The following is a 16656-nucleotide window of genomic DNA, read 5'->3' as shown; positions in this document are numbered from 1 at the left end:
TCTTTTAGTTAGACACTTAAAAATGTTTATTTTTATTTTACATATGTGAGTCTTTTGCCCGCATCAGTCTGTGCATCACATACATATGGCGCCCATGGAGGTCTGAATTGGGCATCTTATGGAACTGGAATTACAGACTGGTTATGAGCGGTCATCTGCGTGTTGGGAATTGAACACTGGACCTCTAGAAGAGCAGCCAGTGCTCTTAACTGCTTAGCTGAGCCAGCTCTATGGCTGGAGATATATTCTTTTAAGTATTGCTCTACTATGTATTTTCTGCTAACACTCATGAATTAGTAAAGTATCAAGAACAAATTATCTAAAGAGGCCCTTTCTTCTTTTTGAAACAGGGTCTAACACAGCCCAGAATGGTTCTAACTCTGCGGTGGCTAAGGCTGGCCTTGAATTCCTGATCATCCTACTTCTAGAATCCTGGGATTTCAGGTGTGAGACATCAAGCCTGGCTTTTTAATTTTAATGTGAGTTTAGCATGCAAACTAATGGGCTTCAGATTCCCAGCATTCACACGGTGGTTCCTGATCATCCATAACTCCAATTCTAGGGAATCTGATCCCCTCTTCTGACCTCCACAGGTACCAGGCACACACATGGTGCACAGACAATACATGCAAGGCAAAACACACATACACATAAAAATAAATAAATCTCGAAAACAAAACCATTTATAGGCTGGGCATGGTTGTACACAGTTTAATACCAACACTTGAGAAGCAGAGGCAGGTGGATCTCTGTGTGTTCAAGGCTACTCTAGTCTACATATTGAGTTTCAGAACTACAGAGTGAGACCCTGCCTAAAAAATATTAAATAAATACAAGAATAAAAACAATTTATGTCAGGTAAATACAGAGATTAGTCTGAAAGGCCAGCACTTTCACTGGGGAGGTTGAAACAGGATGACAGGTAAGGCCAGTTCCAGACAGAAGGGGCAGCTGGGCGGGCACGGTGGCACACGCCTTTAATCCCAGCACTTGGGAGGCAGAGGCAGGCAGTCTATAAAGAGAGTCCAGGACAGCCAAACCCTGCACAGAGAAACCCTGTATCGGGGCTGGGGAGAGGAGAAAAAAACTTAGATGTGGGGAGCAGCAGGAGCAGCAGGCCGAGGCAGACATTACAACCTGCTGTTCTCAGGGCAGAAGAGGCAGCAGGAAGAGCCATCCACAGTCCCTTCCTACCCCTGCATACAAGTGTAACAGAAAACTTCCACAAGGTGACAGAAAACTGCCGAGAAAGGATCCTGCCGGGGGAGAGCAATGGCTCTCTCAGCTCTCCTCTGTTCTTTGGCCAAGAACTTTTCATAATCAATCAGAGGCAAGGGAATGGAGAGGTTTAGAAACTGAAGCCAGGCATGGGACACACTTGCTCAGACATCCTGATCTCACTGGGACCCGTGGGAACTCGTGGCTACCTCACGTTCTTTCTACAAGAAGGGAGAAGCCTCCCTGAATTCTGAAAGACCCATTTTCCCTACTGAACACATCACAAGCCATGCCTCAGGCCTCGTTCTGATGTTACCTGGAAGTTAGCTGCCTATCCTCAGCTGAAATTCTCAGACACTAACCATGAAGTGTCTGCCCAGGGCCCAACTGCCAGTACTTGAGGCTGGCCCGGCTGAGGACCCATGTGCCCACAAGACTGGTGGGCCCCGCCCTCCCCCCAGCCTTTCACTGGCTCACGTCATTGCTGATGGTGGAGTCTCGGTGCACAAGGCGCTGCACGTGGCTGTCGATGCTGCTGCCCGAGGAGAACTTGGTGAGCGTGGCTGGATGAGCGTCCCGCTCCCGCTGCCTCACCACCACCTCGCAGGCCTTCCACTCTGCCAGCACCTGCTGGTACCTCGCTGCCACTGCTGCATCCACCTGTACTCGGACCACACCGTGACCATGAGGGGAGGATGCCCAGGGCTGCCTCCTCAGGCGGCCAGGTACTGAGCAGGGCCTCAGGTGAGGAGCGTGGGGCTGCTCCACTACCATTTTCCTCTGCTGTTTCTAGCCAGGAGGGACTACAGCTTCCACGTTCCCTCCCTCCTTGCCTGCTCTCTCCTTGGCTCTGTAAGAGCAAGCTCCCTTACCTGCTCCATCTCCTTCTTGCTCATGCCAAACTTGTAGTGACCGAGCAGGAAGGGCCAGACCTCCTTTCGAATCTCGTGCTCCACTCCTCCGTAGTACACCTGCCGCAGCAGCTCCAGCTCCTTGTAGTTCTGAGTGATCCAGAGGGGAAAGTCTATGCACCCCCCAGTTACTGTGGCCAAGCCACCTCCCAGGGAGAGCTGGGCCTGGGCTTCAGTGGCTTTACTGAGCCTCGGGGCAAACCCTGCTTGAGGGCAGCCAGAGTTCCCTGGGTATAGCTGTAAGAGAGACCTTGTCCCACCTCCTTCCTCACAGGGCAGGAAACAGAGCTCTAACAGGAAAGGATCTGTCAGTCTCAGATCACTATGAGAGCCCCCTCCCGTGTACATGAGAGTCAGCCATACACTGATAATCCAGGCCATCCATGGCATCAGTCTGGCCTGTCTGTCCAACTCCCTACCATGTCTTACCCCGAATGACCATTCAGGTTACAGCAGGCAGCTGTGTGTAACTATGGCCTCCCAAGGCCCCATCCCACAGCCTCTGCCCTTGGAAGCCCAGTGTGCACCTTTTCGTCCTTCTGATACTTGCTCCACACATCCTTGGTAAGGCCCCCTGAGGCCCCTGGGGGCCTGTCCGGTGGAATGATGTTGTGATGCACCAGTGCGGACAGGTGGGTCCTCACCGTGGAGAGGTGGCGACAGTAGGCCAGCCCTACAGTGGGCAAGAAGGAAGTGTGAGGCGGTGCTTCCCCACCCCCAGCCCCAGCGCCCCACCTCACCACGTACTCACAGCCATAGAAGGCCCGGGACACAATCTGCCTCTTCATGCTCTCACACAGCAGCCTGAGAGGCAACCTGTGGAAACATCCTGGCTCAGAGGGAGGGGATTCTAGCCCCTGGCAGGAAGGGCTGACGTTGATGATACAGGGTGCAGAGGCAGACAAGATGCTAGGGGCCACGAGGAGGGCAGGCTATAGAGCTGGGCAGTACAGCAGTGACTGCAGCCCTGCCACCCTGGATGTGGCTGTGAGGGCCTGACTTAACAAACTTTGCTCTGGTGACTCTTAATTTCCTTATGTATGATGGAGAAGCCTCAGGGTCACCAGAAATGGTAGGTTAAAAAATATATGACAGGTGAAGTCAATGGGATCAAACTGTCTCCACGTTGCCTTCACACATAGGTAATACTGAGTGTTCCCCGACACACAGCCTGACGGAGGGACTATGTCTGTAAGGGGAAAGTGCGTAGAGTATTGTTATCTATTGTGTGGAGGCACAACCCTGGGCATTCACATGGTCCTCACCTGCTCGAGGAAGGAGGTGGTATGATCCCATTTTGCAGGGGGAAAAAAAACCTGAGGTTTAGAAACACAGAAGTGCCAGGCCTTTAATCCCGGCACTAGGGAGGCAGAGGCAGGCAGATCTCAGTGAGTTGGAGGCCAGCCTGGTCTACATAGAGTTCTAGACCAGCAAGAGCTGCACAGTAAGACCCTGTCTCAAACAAAAAGGAAAGACCAAGGCTCACAGAGGCTCAGAAACTTGCTGAAGTCATGTAGGATTCATGAAATCTGAATCCAGGTCTGCCTGATTTAAAGAGGCCGCCCTGGCCCTGTCATGCCAGTGGCATAGTCTGTAAGGACATGAGGGTACATGGATGGATAGATGCACTGACAGGGGCTAGTTCCTGTCCTCACTTACCTGTCAGGAGTGCAGCTGCAGTGACTGGGGGTTGCATATGGGGAGCTCCTGGAGGAACAGGAGAGGCAGGAGGAGCCCTGGCTACACAGGGGCTCTCGGTGCCAGGCTGCCAGGCTGGGTCCAAATCCCTGCATCTCAATCATGTCGCCAGCATCTGAGGGCAGGAAGGGGCCACGGTCAGTGCCTGCTAGGCTTCCTCCCCCAAGTGCCCTGCGGCATGCCCACCTCTGCCCAGAGCTGCAGATGAAATCACCCATTGGTGGAAAGTCATAAGGCGGTGGGTGCCTGCCTGGCTGAGAACCCGGAGATGGAGAGAGTGGGAAGGTACCTGACTGTCCAGCTTGCCCTGAGCCTGGAGAAGACGGAAGGCTTTTTCCATGTGATGGAATACTCAAACTGAGTTGTGGATGATTTGCCTACCCACCTCCACCAATGCCAAAGAACACATGCTTTCCTAGAGGAAAGGTTTGAAGAGCAAAGGCCCCCGCTCCCTGAAACACCGCGGGTTAACCTGGGCTGTAAGGGCTCAGCCTGCTTCTGAGATGCTCAGGAATGTGTGTGGAAGCCCCGTAGTAGCAATGACCATGATCCCTGAGGGAGGCTCAAGCTGTGTCTCACTAGCCTTGGCCTTCCAAACTCTGGTGCCCAGTGGCTGAGTAGGGACAGTGCTTTCTGCCCAAACCAGACACCCCGAGGCCTACTCTGAGGGCACCCAGCATGGCTGCTCTTATGTGAACGGGAGTGGAGGGGAGCTTCCCAGGGTGGCGGGGTAGAAGTGGTGTCTGGGAACATGGGTCCAACACAGCAGTCATAGCTGGCCATGCCAGCGTGCAGCGTCAGAAGACAGACCCTTGGGCATGTCTGTTCTTCTGTAGATGAGGCTGTCTCAGCCGTCCCTGCTCATCTAAGTTAGAACGCGGTTCAGGCTGGATGTTGGCCAGGAGCCACAGAGATGAAACACAGTGACGGTGTGAGGTGGAAGACTGGTATCATGGTGAGGGAAGGAGGGCTAGAAAGAGTGAAGAACAAGAGCTATGTGTGCTGAGGTCTTCTCAGCAAGGGTTTCCTCGGTAAATCTACAAGACACGCTGACTCCCCCAGTCTGGAGCCCTTGGTCTGGTGTTTTGGATGGCCAGGCTCCAGCTCTGGGTGTGCCTTGGTGGCGCGCTGAGCTGATTTCCCTCCAGCCCCCTCAAGGGCTGCCCTGCCTTGTCCTCGCAGACCCATGAAGCACTGTGTCAGTCTCTGGCCCTTCAGCTCCACCAGGAGGCAAATTAAGGGAACGTGTTTGGTAGGGGGCTGCGGCTCTGGGAGTGAGGGGTTGCAAGCCATGCTGAAGACTTTGGGAAGGGTGGGGGAGGGTGAGTGCAGGTGGTGGGGGTAGGGGCCTCACTCAGCGCCCTGAAGCAGGCAGGAGGCCAGGGGTGGCGGGAGCAGGGGTAGGGGTGGATGGGTGGAGGGAGTAGCCCAGCCAGGCAGGCAGCAGGCAGCAGAAGGTGGAGGGTGGGCACAGAGGGAAACAAGCTCGTGCCCAGAAAACTGGGCACAACCAAGGCACATCTCCTGGGTCAATGCTTTTCACCTTAATTCTCCAGGAAGGAGCTGAACCAGCCAGCATTGCACACTCTACACTCTGAAGTGACTGGGTGAGCGACTGGTGAGGCAGCAGGCTGGACAGGGTCTGCTGGGTCAGCTCTGACTCTGACTCTCTCCTCTGAGCATGAGGAAAGCATAAGGCAAACGGTCAAGGTGGGTGAACCCCACAGCCCCCAGGACTCCGAGGGAAAGGCGCCTGGAGCAGAATTAGAGTGAACAGCATCTCTGCTCTGTAGGGAGGCAGCAGGAAACTGGGGAGGGAAGAGACCTGGACACCCCGCCACTTGAATCACATGCACAAGTCAAGCATGTTGCAGGCCTGAAAAAGCAATGGCTGCAGAACCCAACAGTGTTGTCATTATGGACTGCAGTGCAGGGGGGAGCTCCCACCCCATCTCTACTTTCCACTTCCCTGTGGATTTTCTTCATATCTGTACTCCTCCCCCAAGTCCTGGGGGCACAGGAACTATACAGTGGGTTAGTCTAGTCCATAAACTCTACCAAAGTATATCTGAACTACTTTCAAGGCCTCTAGACTCCATGTGCCTAGAAATTTGTCTGATCGGAGGCCTCAGTCCTAACACTAGTTATAGTGGCATTTTCTTTTTTCTTTTGAAATCCCAAGTTGCCTGAGCAACCTTCAAACTCTAGGTAGCTAAAGCTGATCTTGACCTCTTGACCCTCCTCCTTCAGAAACCCCAAAGTGTTGGGATTACAGGCATGTGTAACCAACCCCACCCAGCAGTCAGTGGCCTTTCTGTTGCCAGGATGCCAGTTTGAGGGGCAATGCCTTCAACCTTCCCACGCTACTCAGGGGCAGTCACCCTGTAAACAGGCAGTGTTGTCCAATCCACGGTGTAGACAGCCAGATGGCAAGTGTGTGCCGGTAACTTGAAAAGTAGGGTATGCCACCATCTACAGGGCTGGGAAGGAAGGCAGAACTGTGGCAGCAGGGAGAGCAGCTGACAGGGTAGCCTGAGGAGCACTGGGTGTGATCTGAGCCAGGGGCCTGGCTGGCAGGGGTAGGAGGGTAGTTATTACTGGCTGAGTGACAAGGCTAGGGAGCTAGGGAGCTAGGGGGCTAGGGAGCGGTGCCTCTCAGCAGAACTCTGTGGAAGGGTAGGGAGGGAAGTGGGAGGCAAGCTTCTCTGGAAGGGCTCTCTCTGTAAGGAAGAGAACCAGTTAACTCTGCAGTGTAGAAGTGGCCCGGGGGGGGGGGGATTCCCTAACGTCTAAGAGCTTGGCTAGCCATAGTGTCTCTGTCCAGCCTTTCCTGGAGCCTCTCCCCAGCCCTCACAGGAACCCTGGTTGATGTTTCTTCAGGGAGTGGGGCTCTTTCTTGTAGTGGAAGTTTTGGTTTCTTTAAAAACTCAGTTATGTCATGTAAATATGTTTTTGTTTTAATCCCAAGTATGGGATATGGGGCTGCTTTTAGTTTGACCACAGCTGTGTGTGTGTGTGTGTGTTTTTTAAAGATTTATTTTTCTTATTATTTATACAGTATTCTGCCTGCATGTGTGTGAGCAGGCCAGAAGAGGGCACCAGATCTCCTTATAGATGGTTATGAGGGGTTGGGGATTTAGCTCAGTGGTAGACCACTTGGCTAGAAAGCACAAGGCCCTGGGTGGGTTCAGTCCTCAGCTCTGGAAAAAAAAAATAAATTAAAAATAAAAATAAAAGGTGGTTATGAGCCACCATTCGTCCACAGTGTTAGCTACGATTGCTTCATGCGTGCTCAGAGAGGGGCGTGATCTTTGCAGCTGCGGACAGTTCAGTTCTGAAGACTCTGAGAGGGTAGAAATGTCAGAGCACTCGAGAAAAAGCAGTCTGAGGAGGAAGCAGGCTGCTGCTGGTTCATCCTGCTGCTGCGTTTGCTGGACTGCTGGACGGCTGGATATGCTGACTACGAAGATTGGAATTGCCCCAAAGAACTAGGTCTAAAGAGGTCTACATCCCCTTTCCCTTTTAAGCTTCTTTCTTTCCTACTTAGTGTTGGGGGGCTGGAAGGGAGGTAGAGGTATAAGAACCCAAATAAAATAGATAAAAAACAGCACCCACACCTTCCAACCAAGACAGCTCTGTGTTAAAGGGACTTGGTGGGCAGGGGAATGTCGTGGGCTACAGTTACTGGGCTATGTTGTCCCCAGGGAAGATCCCTGCCACCATGGAAGCTGGGGTCCTGGAGCACGGACACCTGAGTAACATCACTGGCATAGCACTTAGTGCCAGTGAGAAAAGTGAGCCTGGAGAGGCCAGACACTTGCTCAAACCCTACATGTACTGGCCCCTGGGCACCCTGTGTGAGTACTTCTAGCATCACACTAAAGTACCATATACCACAGCCCCCACACATGGGAACACCAATCTCCTTGGGGTCTCTTCTCATGGTGACCCTCACCCCTCATCTGACCTGACCAGCCTCACCTCTGCCCCCTGTCTTGTTAAGTCAGACACAGAGGCACAAGGCTGTAGCTATCTTTCCTGTCAGCAGAAGAGAAGGAAAGAGATCACTGCCTGGTGTTTGTCAACACGGCTGACAGGCCCTCAGATGGCCAGCCCTCCTCCAAAGGCTCTCTTTCTCTCAGCAGAAAGCCCCCCTCCTCAGCCAGAACCATCTGCTCTGCATGTCCCTCCTCTGCCAGTGCCGGTCTGACTTCCTGTGTCCTCACTGATCTGCCTCTGACAGGAGGAACTGGCCCTGTGCGCAAAAGCCCTAATGCCAACACTGCTGTTTGAGCCCCTGCAGTGGGTGGCAGGTGGGCCCAGGGGGGGTCAGGGTGCAGGGTGAGGTGAGTCGGGGATGGGGAGGGATAAAAACCTTTCATCGGATTGGGAGCTGTGAGGTTCCGCGAGCAGATCATTGAGAGCATCGCGTGTAGCTTATCCTCCTCTTCCTCATCATCGTCCACCGAGGCCGCACGGCTGGCCGCTAGGTGGTGGTAGTTAATAGTGACTGCTCAAAGAGAATAGCGAGAGAGGCAGAGGCATGAGGACCCTAGTCCCTGGGAGGAGAGACCAACTGCCCTCCTTGAGGTGAATGGCATGGAGACTGGGATCACCTTGAACCTGCAAGGCAGAGGGGAGGGGGCCGGTGAGAACCTTCTGTGGTCATTAGGAGAGGAGGGAAGGCGTGTGAGCCTCTCTAGGGAGAACAGAAGAGAGGGGTGTATGTGTGTCTAGGAGACCACCAACGCTGACTAAGGTGAGGTGGGACTCTGGCTAGATGGCTCCCCTTTCTTCAGCTGCTGTTAGAGTTGGGCTGCCCTTAACCTGGAGAGGATCTCAAACCCTCATGTTAAGAGTATAAATTCAGCCATCTTCTTCCCGGGTCCTATTAGAGCCACCCGGAAAGAGGAAGTCATTCAGCTGAATTTCAGCTCCTGACGCCTGGCTCACCCTCTAGGGAGAGAAGAGATCCTTACAGTGATGTGAACAGAATAAAGGAGGGAAACCCACTGCAAATGGAACCAAGCTCAGCCTGAGGGGACCGCCACTCTACAGCTGCTTCCTCTGCGAGGGACAGCCTCCCGAGCACAGTCCTCCAGGCCCGTCCAGATCATTTGTGCTGTAGCTATCTGTGTGAAGTCTGGGTCACCTGCCCATCGACAAAGACACACTATGCACAACTTTTGGGCACAAATTAGGAAATGCAGGGAGGAGCAGGGGGTCTGGTTGGCAGTAATCAGTGTGGCCTGGCAGATTTCTTGACCCCATCTTCAAGAAATGAAGTGTGGTGTAGAAAAGCCCACGGGTTGCAGCATCACTAAGCAGAAAGAGCATGATGCTGGCAGACACTTCTTGACAGACCCCTAGAGGCCCCGCTGCCTCAGGTCCTTGCCCTCAACAGCCAAGCTCTGGGTTTCCCTCTGCTCAGATGTAGCCCCTGCTTCTGTGTCAGGAGCGGCTCTGAGGATGGCTTGGGCTGTAGACGTGAACCTGCAATGTCCAGGAAGCGCAGCGCCTGTGCCAGGCTAATTGTCGAGGTTGCATGGTAGGACTAAAGAGGGACGGAAAGTTTGCATCTTTTCCTTCAGCCTGAAGAGGGATGGAGGTTTTCCACCTTCTGGTAATATTTCTAGTCTCCATTTTTTCTGCATGATTGCCTGAAATGTGACTAAGAATATGGTGATGCCTGGGCCTGCTGAGCTGACAGCCTCAGGGTGGCCGAGGGCAAGGCACATAGGCCGAAGGCAAGGATGACCTGGGAGTGAAAGATTCGGTGGGAGGCTGTAAGTGATGATCCTCTTGTGTGAAGCTGGCCTGGCTAGGGGCCTGCCTGCCCCCGGGTGACACAGTGCTCCCACACACCCCGAGTGTCCTGCGGAGGGACTCGAGGACACACGGTGCTCCCACACTCACTGTGCTCGTGCCGATGTCCAGGGTAGATGATTCGGAACACATAGTCTGTGGCCCGCCCGACACCCAGCTCCTCCACGTCAACGGAACGTCTGCTGCTGCGTTTCCGTAGCTTGGGGAAAACCTTGCCCTGCAGAGGGAGAGATGGTCAGCTTGTCCAGTGCATGTTCCCACCCAAGGTCTTGCCCAAAGCCGAGCACTCTGTGTGGAAAAGGGAGAGAGGAGACCTTCCTTCACCCAGCCCTGCACCCAGAGCCTCCCCTGCCAAGGTACCTTTCCCTGCTGGGTCCACAGCGGGGGCTCAAGCTGTCCACGAGGCAGCAGCCCATTCTCCAGACATGACAGAAAGGACAGCAGGTGTCCTCCCTGTGGGAAGTGCAGTGGCGGCCTCTGGATGCCATCCTGGCTCACCAGCACAAGCGTGCCACCGCTCTCTGGTAGGGGTGAATGCCCATGAATGAGGCTGGGACCCTTCTTGAGACCTCCTGACCTATCTATCACCCCGGCCCAACTGTTGAGATTTCCCAGGCTAGTAAGGAGGGTAGGCAGGCTAGATCGTGCTTCGGGTGCTGCTTTAATAGGAACGGCAGAGGGCCGGCAAGGTGGCTCAGTAGGTAAAGGTGCCTGCTGTAGGGCCTGGCAATCTGAGTTTCATTCCCATCCCTGGAACCCATGTGTTGGGAGGAGAGAACTGACTCCTGTAAACTGCCCTCAGGTCTCCATGTGTGTTGTGGTGCAGGTGTGAACATGTGCACTTATACACATACTCTAAGTAAATGTAAAAATATAAAAACAAAGCTGGAGAGTTTGGTTCAGCAGTCAAGAGCACTGACTTAACCACTCTCAAGAGCACCCAGGTTCAATTCCCAATACCCATGTGGCAACTCACAACTGGAACTCTAGTTGTGCCCTCTTGGGCCTCTGTGGGCACCAGGCACATGGCATGTATATATACATGAGACTGGGTTTTCTCTAGGTAATCCTGGCTGTCCTGGAATTCACTTTGTAGACCAGGCTGGCCTTGAACTCACAGAGATCTGCCTGCCTGTGCCTCTCAAGTCTGGGATTAAAGGTGTCCACCACCACCACCTGGATATAAACATTTTCTAAGATAATTTAAAGATTAAAAAAGTAAGTACAGTGGGAAGGATGGGAGTGTGCCTCAGTGGTAGAGTGCGTGCATAGCATGCACAATGTCCTGAGTCTCATTCCCAGCACTGAGAAATAAGGACATGAGGGGGACGCAGAAGTCTGACAGGCCCCATGCGCAGTGTACCACAGTAAGACAGTGCCTGCCCTCCCGCCTCTGTGCCTCAGACCAGCAGACTCACTTTGCTGGTGGCAGTGGATGCAGACGATCTGACTGAAGGGCACCACCAAGGCGTAGTCCCAGTACACACTGCAAAGGAACCACATGGAGTCACTATGCCCTATGCCTCTGTCAACTGATCCTATCACCCCCGGAAACTGTGCTGGAGATGGGCAGCCATAGCCGAGCAGTGACACAGTCAGCCCTGGTCCTCTGTGTCTCATGCTGTTGTCCTGGCACAGAGCCTGGCAGTCTTACTAGCCAGCACTTGGCTTGTGCAGACCCCTCCGTGGCCAGGCGTGGCTCCGTCTCAGAGAGCTTGGGAGTCACTACAGGCAGCCAGCCTCTCCCTCTAATTCTTGGCATTGGGATAAGAGCAAGGCTTGTCCCTCGGAGTCTCTTTGTTTCTCCCTGAACCAAGCTTTGACACCCTTTCCTGCTTCTGTAGAGCAAGTGTAAGCCCCACCTCTTTTCTAGCTCAGAGTCCCCGAGAGTCCCGTTCATGAGTTGGTTGGGAGTCCACTTCAGGGTTAGGTTCTCTGCAGACTGGTGCAGGGAGAGGTAGCCAGGGACTGCCTCCATGTCTTCCTTCTATAGGGAAGAGATATACCAGAAGACAGATAATATGGGCCCAAGAGACTCATAGGATGGCCCATGAGAATGAGCCCAAGAGGGAATATGCCAGGCCAGCAATGGAGTCCTGGGGCTGGAGGCTGGCTAGAGCAAAGAGAAACAGAAGCTAGATCTGGATGTCTCTTTCTAATTAGCTCAGTGCCATTGGCTCTGTCCTGTCAGCCAGGTGCACCAGTGGCCAACCACACCCATGTTAGGCATTCACTCTGCCAGCTGGCTGCCATCCTAGCCCTGGATAGCCTGGATTTCCTCTAGCAAGCCAGGGCAGATGTCATGTCTGTCTACTGCCAACTGGCACGAGTCATGTGACAATGAGGTATGGGGTAAGGTGGTATTCCTTCTCTCTGGTCAAGCTCTGGAGCAAAGAAACTAGCTGACGGCTTCTGGTTCTGGTACCTTCTAGAGAGGGCAGCGAGGGGGGATTTGCAGCACAGAGCGTTCTTACCGGCTGCACCAGCACGTTGTTCTTGCCATAGAGCAGCCGTGTTCTTGAGTTCTGGTGCAGCGATTCCACGTACTCACGGGCACAGGCAGCTAGCCGGTCTTCTGAAGCACCGCCACTGGAGTGGCGCTTCCGGATCTGCCAGGAAGGTCAGGGCTCAGGCCCCCGTCCTGGGAAACTGGCCTGAGGACTTGAGAACCTTCAGGCTCCCGTGCTGGGCCCCTCTAGCTGACGCTGCCACCCTTTGCCCTTTAACCAACACTAGGCACGGGCTACTGGCATTTAGGCAAGTCTTAGTGCAGACAGAAGGTTCTCTTGGGTCGCTACTGCCTGGGGGCCCATAAATATATTCTGAATAAATGATTATGCAGAGATTATTTTCTGCACCAAAGGTGCAGAGAAGGATACTAACCCCCAGGGCAGGGCGCTTTGCTGGGGAGTCCTGACGATTAGGGGGACCCCGGATACGGTGCCTCTGGACTAGCTCATCAGCAGAGGGATCAGTCCAGTAGTGATCAGCTGTCTTGAGCTTCGTGTATTCCAAGGCACAGGGTCCCACTATGGAGACAGGGATGGTTAATTTAGCCGGGGCTCTTTCATCACCCACTGCTCACTCTACTGACCCAACACAGCCCTTTAAGTTTTGAAGCTCACCTAGGAGACATGCCAGGATTGGGCCAAACACGGGGTCTGCTAATAATGCCTCCTTCTCGTAGTACTTGCTGCCAAGAGGAGACAGAGACAGACTATCAGGGCTCCTGGACTCAGGCCAGGGTGGTCAAGCTCGCTCAAGAGAAGCATGCCCAGAGACCAGACTCATGTCAGCCACCACAAAAGAATACGTCTGTAGGATGAAGTGCTGTAGGGTTCCTGATGTGGCCTATATTCTTGGGGTGCCAAAAAGGGCTGGAGGCATGCCTACAGAGTGCTGTGGACTATTAAGCATGTAGAGGGATGAGCCTGAGGTGGACCAAGCAAAGGCCCAATGGCTGTGGGCAGTCACCTGCAGTTCTCAGCCAGGTACTGTACAATCCTGTCCAGAACTTTCTCCACAAGGGCCGTGCGCACCCATATGTGTTTCAAGGCCTGTGGGCTGAGAGGTGGGGCCTTTCCAGTGGTGGAGCCCTGTTTTCTAAGGGCTTCTTGGCTGCTTCCTGGTGGTTTCCTGCAAGGAGAAGGGAAGGGAGGCTTCAGTAGCCAGGCCCCAGTTTGTTGGCACGGAAGTGAGAACAGTAGCAGAGCGCCTGGGCTGAGGTAAGGAGCTGAAGCAGGGAGGCAGGATATGAATACTGCAAAGGGCCACCCCACTCTCAGGCAGGCCCCTCAGCCAAGAAGCATGTAAGGCAGAAGCAGGAAGCCACCCTTTAGGCAGGCTATCTTGAAAGCAGTAAATGCCAAGGAGAGAGCAGAAAAAAATGCTGGGAGGGGCTGGCTCAGGCCTTACCTGCCCTCTGCTTGTTGCTGCAGCTCCTGCACCTTGTGGCAAATGTCTCCAGCCACGGGGCATGTCTTTCCCACTTTGGTGAATAGGGCTGCCATCTTGTCACTGCGTAGAAAGCCAGCGGCTCGGCGCCTTAGCTGATGCAGGAGGCAAGCCTCCACAGCACCTGCGCCATAGAGTACAATAGTATCTGAGCCTGGGTTAGGGGTCACCCTACTTAGCTTTACCCGTCCTCCAAGCAGCCTCTCCACATACGATGAGCTCAGCATATACAGTAGGAAGGAATGCCGCGAGCCAAACTTCATGCCAAGCTCCCTGTTCACACTGTGGCTTCTGAATTCCTTCTGGTAAACTCAGGTAAGGTGCTAACCCATCTGAGGACGGGGAAATCCCTCTTGCCTTGAAACCATAGTACGCTTGTAGAGAGGAAGGGGCCAGGGCAAGCCTGAATTGTGCTTGGAACTAGGGGTAGCCCAGAGAAATATACACTGTTCTTCTGCCCCAAAGCCCACGGCGGACTTGTGGGAGTTGTCAGGGGCCAAGCTGCAATCCCTGGTCTAGTGCACACAGCTTTCTGTACGCAGTGTCACCGCGGTAGGCTGTGAGGCTGCACGAATGTCTCCACCTGCACACAGGAAGCAGGTGCAGGAAGCACATGGCCCAGAAGCCCTTCTAGAGAACACGGTGACACAGCTGCTAAGGAAAAACGCTCCGAGGAGCCTGAAATACTGACGAAGCCTTTGCAGAGGTCAGCCCTGACAGCCTCTGGATTACTTATGAGCACAGCAGCTGAGAGAGAGATTTCTCCCTGCTGTCCTGGGAGGGCTTCTCTCAATTCATTCATGTTTTCAGGGGCCACACTTCATCTCTCCCTCTGGATCCTGCTTCCCACAGGAAGGAGAAGGCTTGGCAGGGAAGAGCAAGAGCTGGCCTTGGCATGCACAGACCCTGAGAACACTGGGTGCACATGTGTCCCCAAGTGCCTGGCCATGACCGAGGCCAGACGAAGCAGGGACAAGGAGGCAGGCAGCCAGGGACTAAGACTCTGCAGTGACCATGCTTCTGGAAACCCGGAAGTGCTGTGTTGCCTATGCACTGGGGTCATTAGATGGCATGTCAAACCCTTCCTCACCCCGGCTCTGACTCTGTTTTCCTTCTTTTAAATTTTTTGTTTTGTTTTTGGCTTTTCAAGACAGGGTTTCTCTGTCTATCAAGCCCTGTGTGTCCTGGGCTGGCCTCAAACTCACAGAGCTCTGCCTGCCTCTGGGGAGGCACAAGGCCCATGTCTATTCCTGACTCCTTACCCTCCCTGTTCAAAGACTGATAGCCAGCCAGTCAGTATGAGCCAGTGTGGCAGGACCTGTGTGCATCAGAGGATCATGGCTGCTCCACAGGTGGGTGAGATGGGTTTTGTTTTGTCTTTGGTATGGGAGGACTAAGGCCCTGACAAGTTCTTCTTTTTTTAAAGAGTTATTTAGTTTGAGCATGTATACTGTGTTAAGGCCAGAAAAGAATGATGGGTGTCCTCCTGTATCACTCTTCACCTATTCTTTTGAGATAGGGTCTCTCCTTGAACTCAAGGCTCATATTTTCTAGACTAGGCTGAAAGCTGTTCTCCTGACTCCATTGTCCTCAGACTTGGGTACAGGCACATTCAAAATGTATGCCTTGTTACACAGGGGCTGTGATCCAAACTCTGGATCTCATGATTTGCACATCAAGTGCTCCTAACTGCTTAAACCATCCATCCAGCCCCAAAATAGTTTTGATCAGCACAGTCATGGTATGAAACTTGGACTCAGGAAGTAACTACTAATTTATTTTAAAGGTGAAGTCTCATGTAGCCCAGACTTCTCAAATTTGCCACATATCTGCGTGGCTTTGCACTCTTGAGAGCTTCCTGGTTTCACAGTTCAAGTGGTGAGATCACAGGCATGCATCAACATGAACAATAATTACTTTGCAGTTAGATTTTTTTCACCTGTTTTTCTATCTTCATTTGAGCAGTTAACAGGCAGCTGCTGCTTTCCTATAAAGGATTTTTGTTTGTCTTTCTCTTGGACTGGAGTCGAGAAGGGAGGGGGCCCTGAGGTCTACTGCTAGCTCAGCGACAATACCCCAGTTGAAGGAGAGAGCCTTGCTCCAGCCTTGAAGGACTCTATTTTAGAAGGCACAGCTTTTCCTTCCCAAGATGGTCATATGTCTGTACCTATGTATATGAAGATGTGTGTCAAACATACAGGAAATCTTTGGTTTAAATGTTCATGTTCTCCCTCTCATAGCTAGTCCTGCTCTCTGAGGGTCTAGTATGGCCCTGGAGTGTCCAGGTCAGTGACTCTCCAGCCTCATTCTTTCAATGTGGGGCTGCTGTAGCAGCAGATCTGTGTTTGTGGGAGGTAGGCACCATTTCCTGATGTTGAATCCTCATTGTGTAGAAGGGAAAGACACCACACTGAACAAAGCCAGAGTGGCAGCAGGTGGCACCAGTCCTTCGGGGAGTCATGTGCCTCAGTGATGTGAGTCACTGCAGTGATCATGAGTCATTAGCCTTCCCACCTCCCCCCCACACACTGCAAATGCATCAGCCGCTGCCATCTGGGGAGCAGCCACCCCATCGGCCTCACCTGCCCTGCCAGCAGCCTCTCCGCACAGGAACAGGCTCTGCTGAGAGCCAGCAGAGGCAGAGCTCAGCAGTTATCACGAGGAGGGATGGCTGGGGGAAGCCCGGACATCACACCCATCACCCGGTTCACACCACGGCTTCTGAAGTCCTGGGAAATTCCGGCAAAGCGCCAAGCTGTGTCTGGGGAAGCAGGAATCCCTCTCACCCCGGTAGTTTTCAGGGACCTGTGAGGCCAGGTGTTCTTGGCCTAGTTCCATACCCTCTCTCATCAGTGACTGCCAAAGCCATAATATCCTACTCAGTTCCCGCTGCAGAGATGAAAATGTGGTACGTGCAGCATGGAGGCTAAATAATAACAATCCTATCAAAGATAAAAGAACTATTACTTGAGGGGGCTTGTAGATGGGCTTCCTGGGCTCCAAAATTACATTTAAATTATATACAACGTTTAATGTAAATTTCTGTAAT

General features: G+C 53.1%; 1 protein-coding gene across 2 annotated transcripts in view; it reads right to left on the bottom strand.

Annotated features, from left to right (window-relative positions):
* Sgsm2 (small G protein signaling modulator 2) overlaps window positions 1-16656 on the bottom strand; it is a 41395-nt gene that overhangs the window by 6891 nt on the left and 17848 nt on the right. The window contains exons 3-17 of one of the 2 annotated variants that reach the window (XM_021642078.2): window positions 13569-13731; window positions 13128-13289; window positions 12779-12846; window positions 12537-12682; window positions 12128-12262; window positions 11516-11640; window positions 11072-11139; window positions 10014-10174; window positions 9744-9870; window positions 8203-8337; window positions 3789-3942; window positions 2881-2945; window positions 2657-2802; window positions 2091-2219; window positions 1696-1878 (exon numbers count right to left, since the gene is read on the bottom strand). In XM_021642078.2, the coding sequence (XP_021497753.1) occupies window positions 1696-1878; window positions 2091-2219; window positions 2657-2802; window positions 2881-2945; window positions 3789-3942; window positions 8203-8337; window positions 9744-9870; window positions 10014-10174; window positions 11072-11139; window positions 11516-11640; window positions 12128-12262; window positions 12537-12682; window positions 12779-12846; window positions 13128-13289; window positions 13569-13731 (1967 nt within the window). The remainder of the gene's footprint in view (window positions 1-1695; window positions 1879-2090; window positions 2220-2656; window positions 2803-2880; window positions 2946-3788; window positions 3943-8202; window positions 8338-9743; window positions 9871-10013; window positions 10175-11071; window positions 11140-11515; window positions 11641-12127; window positions 12263-12536; window positions 12683-12778; window positions 12847-13127; window positions 13290-13568; window positions 13732-16656) is intronic. The other variant, XM_021642079.2, reaches the window with a different exon arrangement.

This window comes from Meriones unguiculatus, chromosome 7 (genome assembly GCF_030254825.1).
Source record: "Meriones unguiculatus strain TT.TT164.6M chromosome 7, Bangor_MerUng_6.1, whole genome shotgun sequence".
Classification (NCBI taxonomy): domain Eukaryota; kingdom Metazoa; phylum Chordata; class Mammalia; order Rodentia; family Muridae; genus Meriones; species Meriones unguiculatus.
This window is presented reverse-complemented; position numbering and strand designations above follow the sequence as displayed.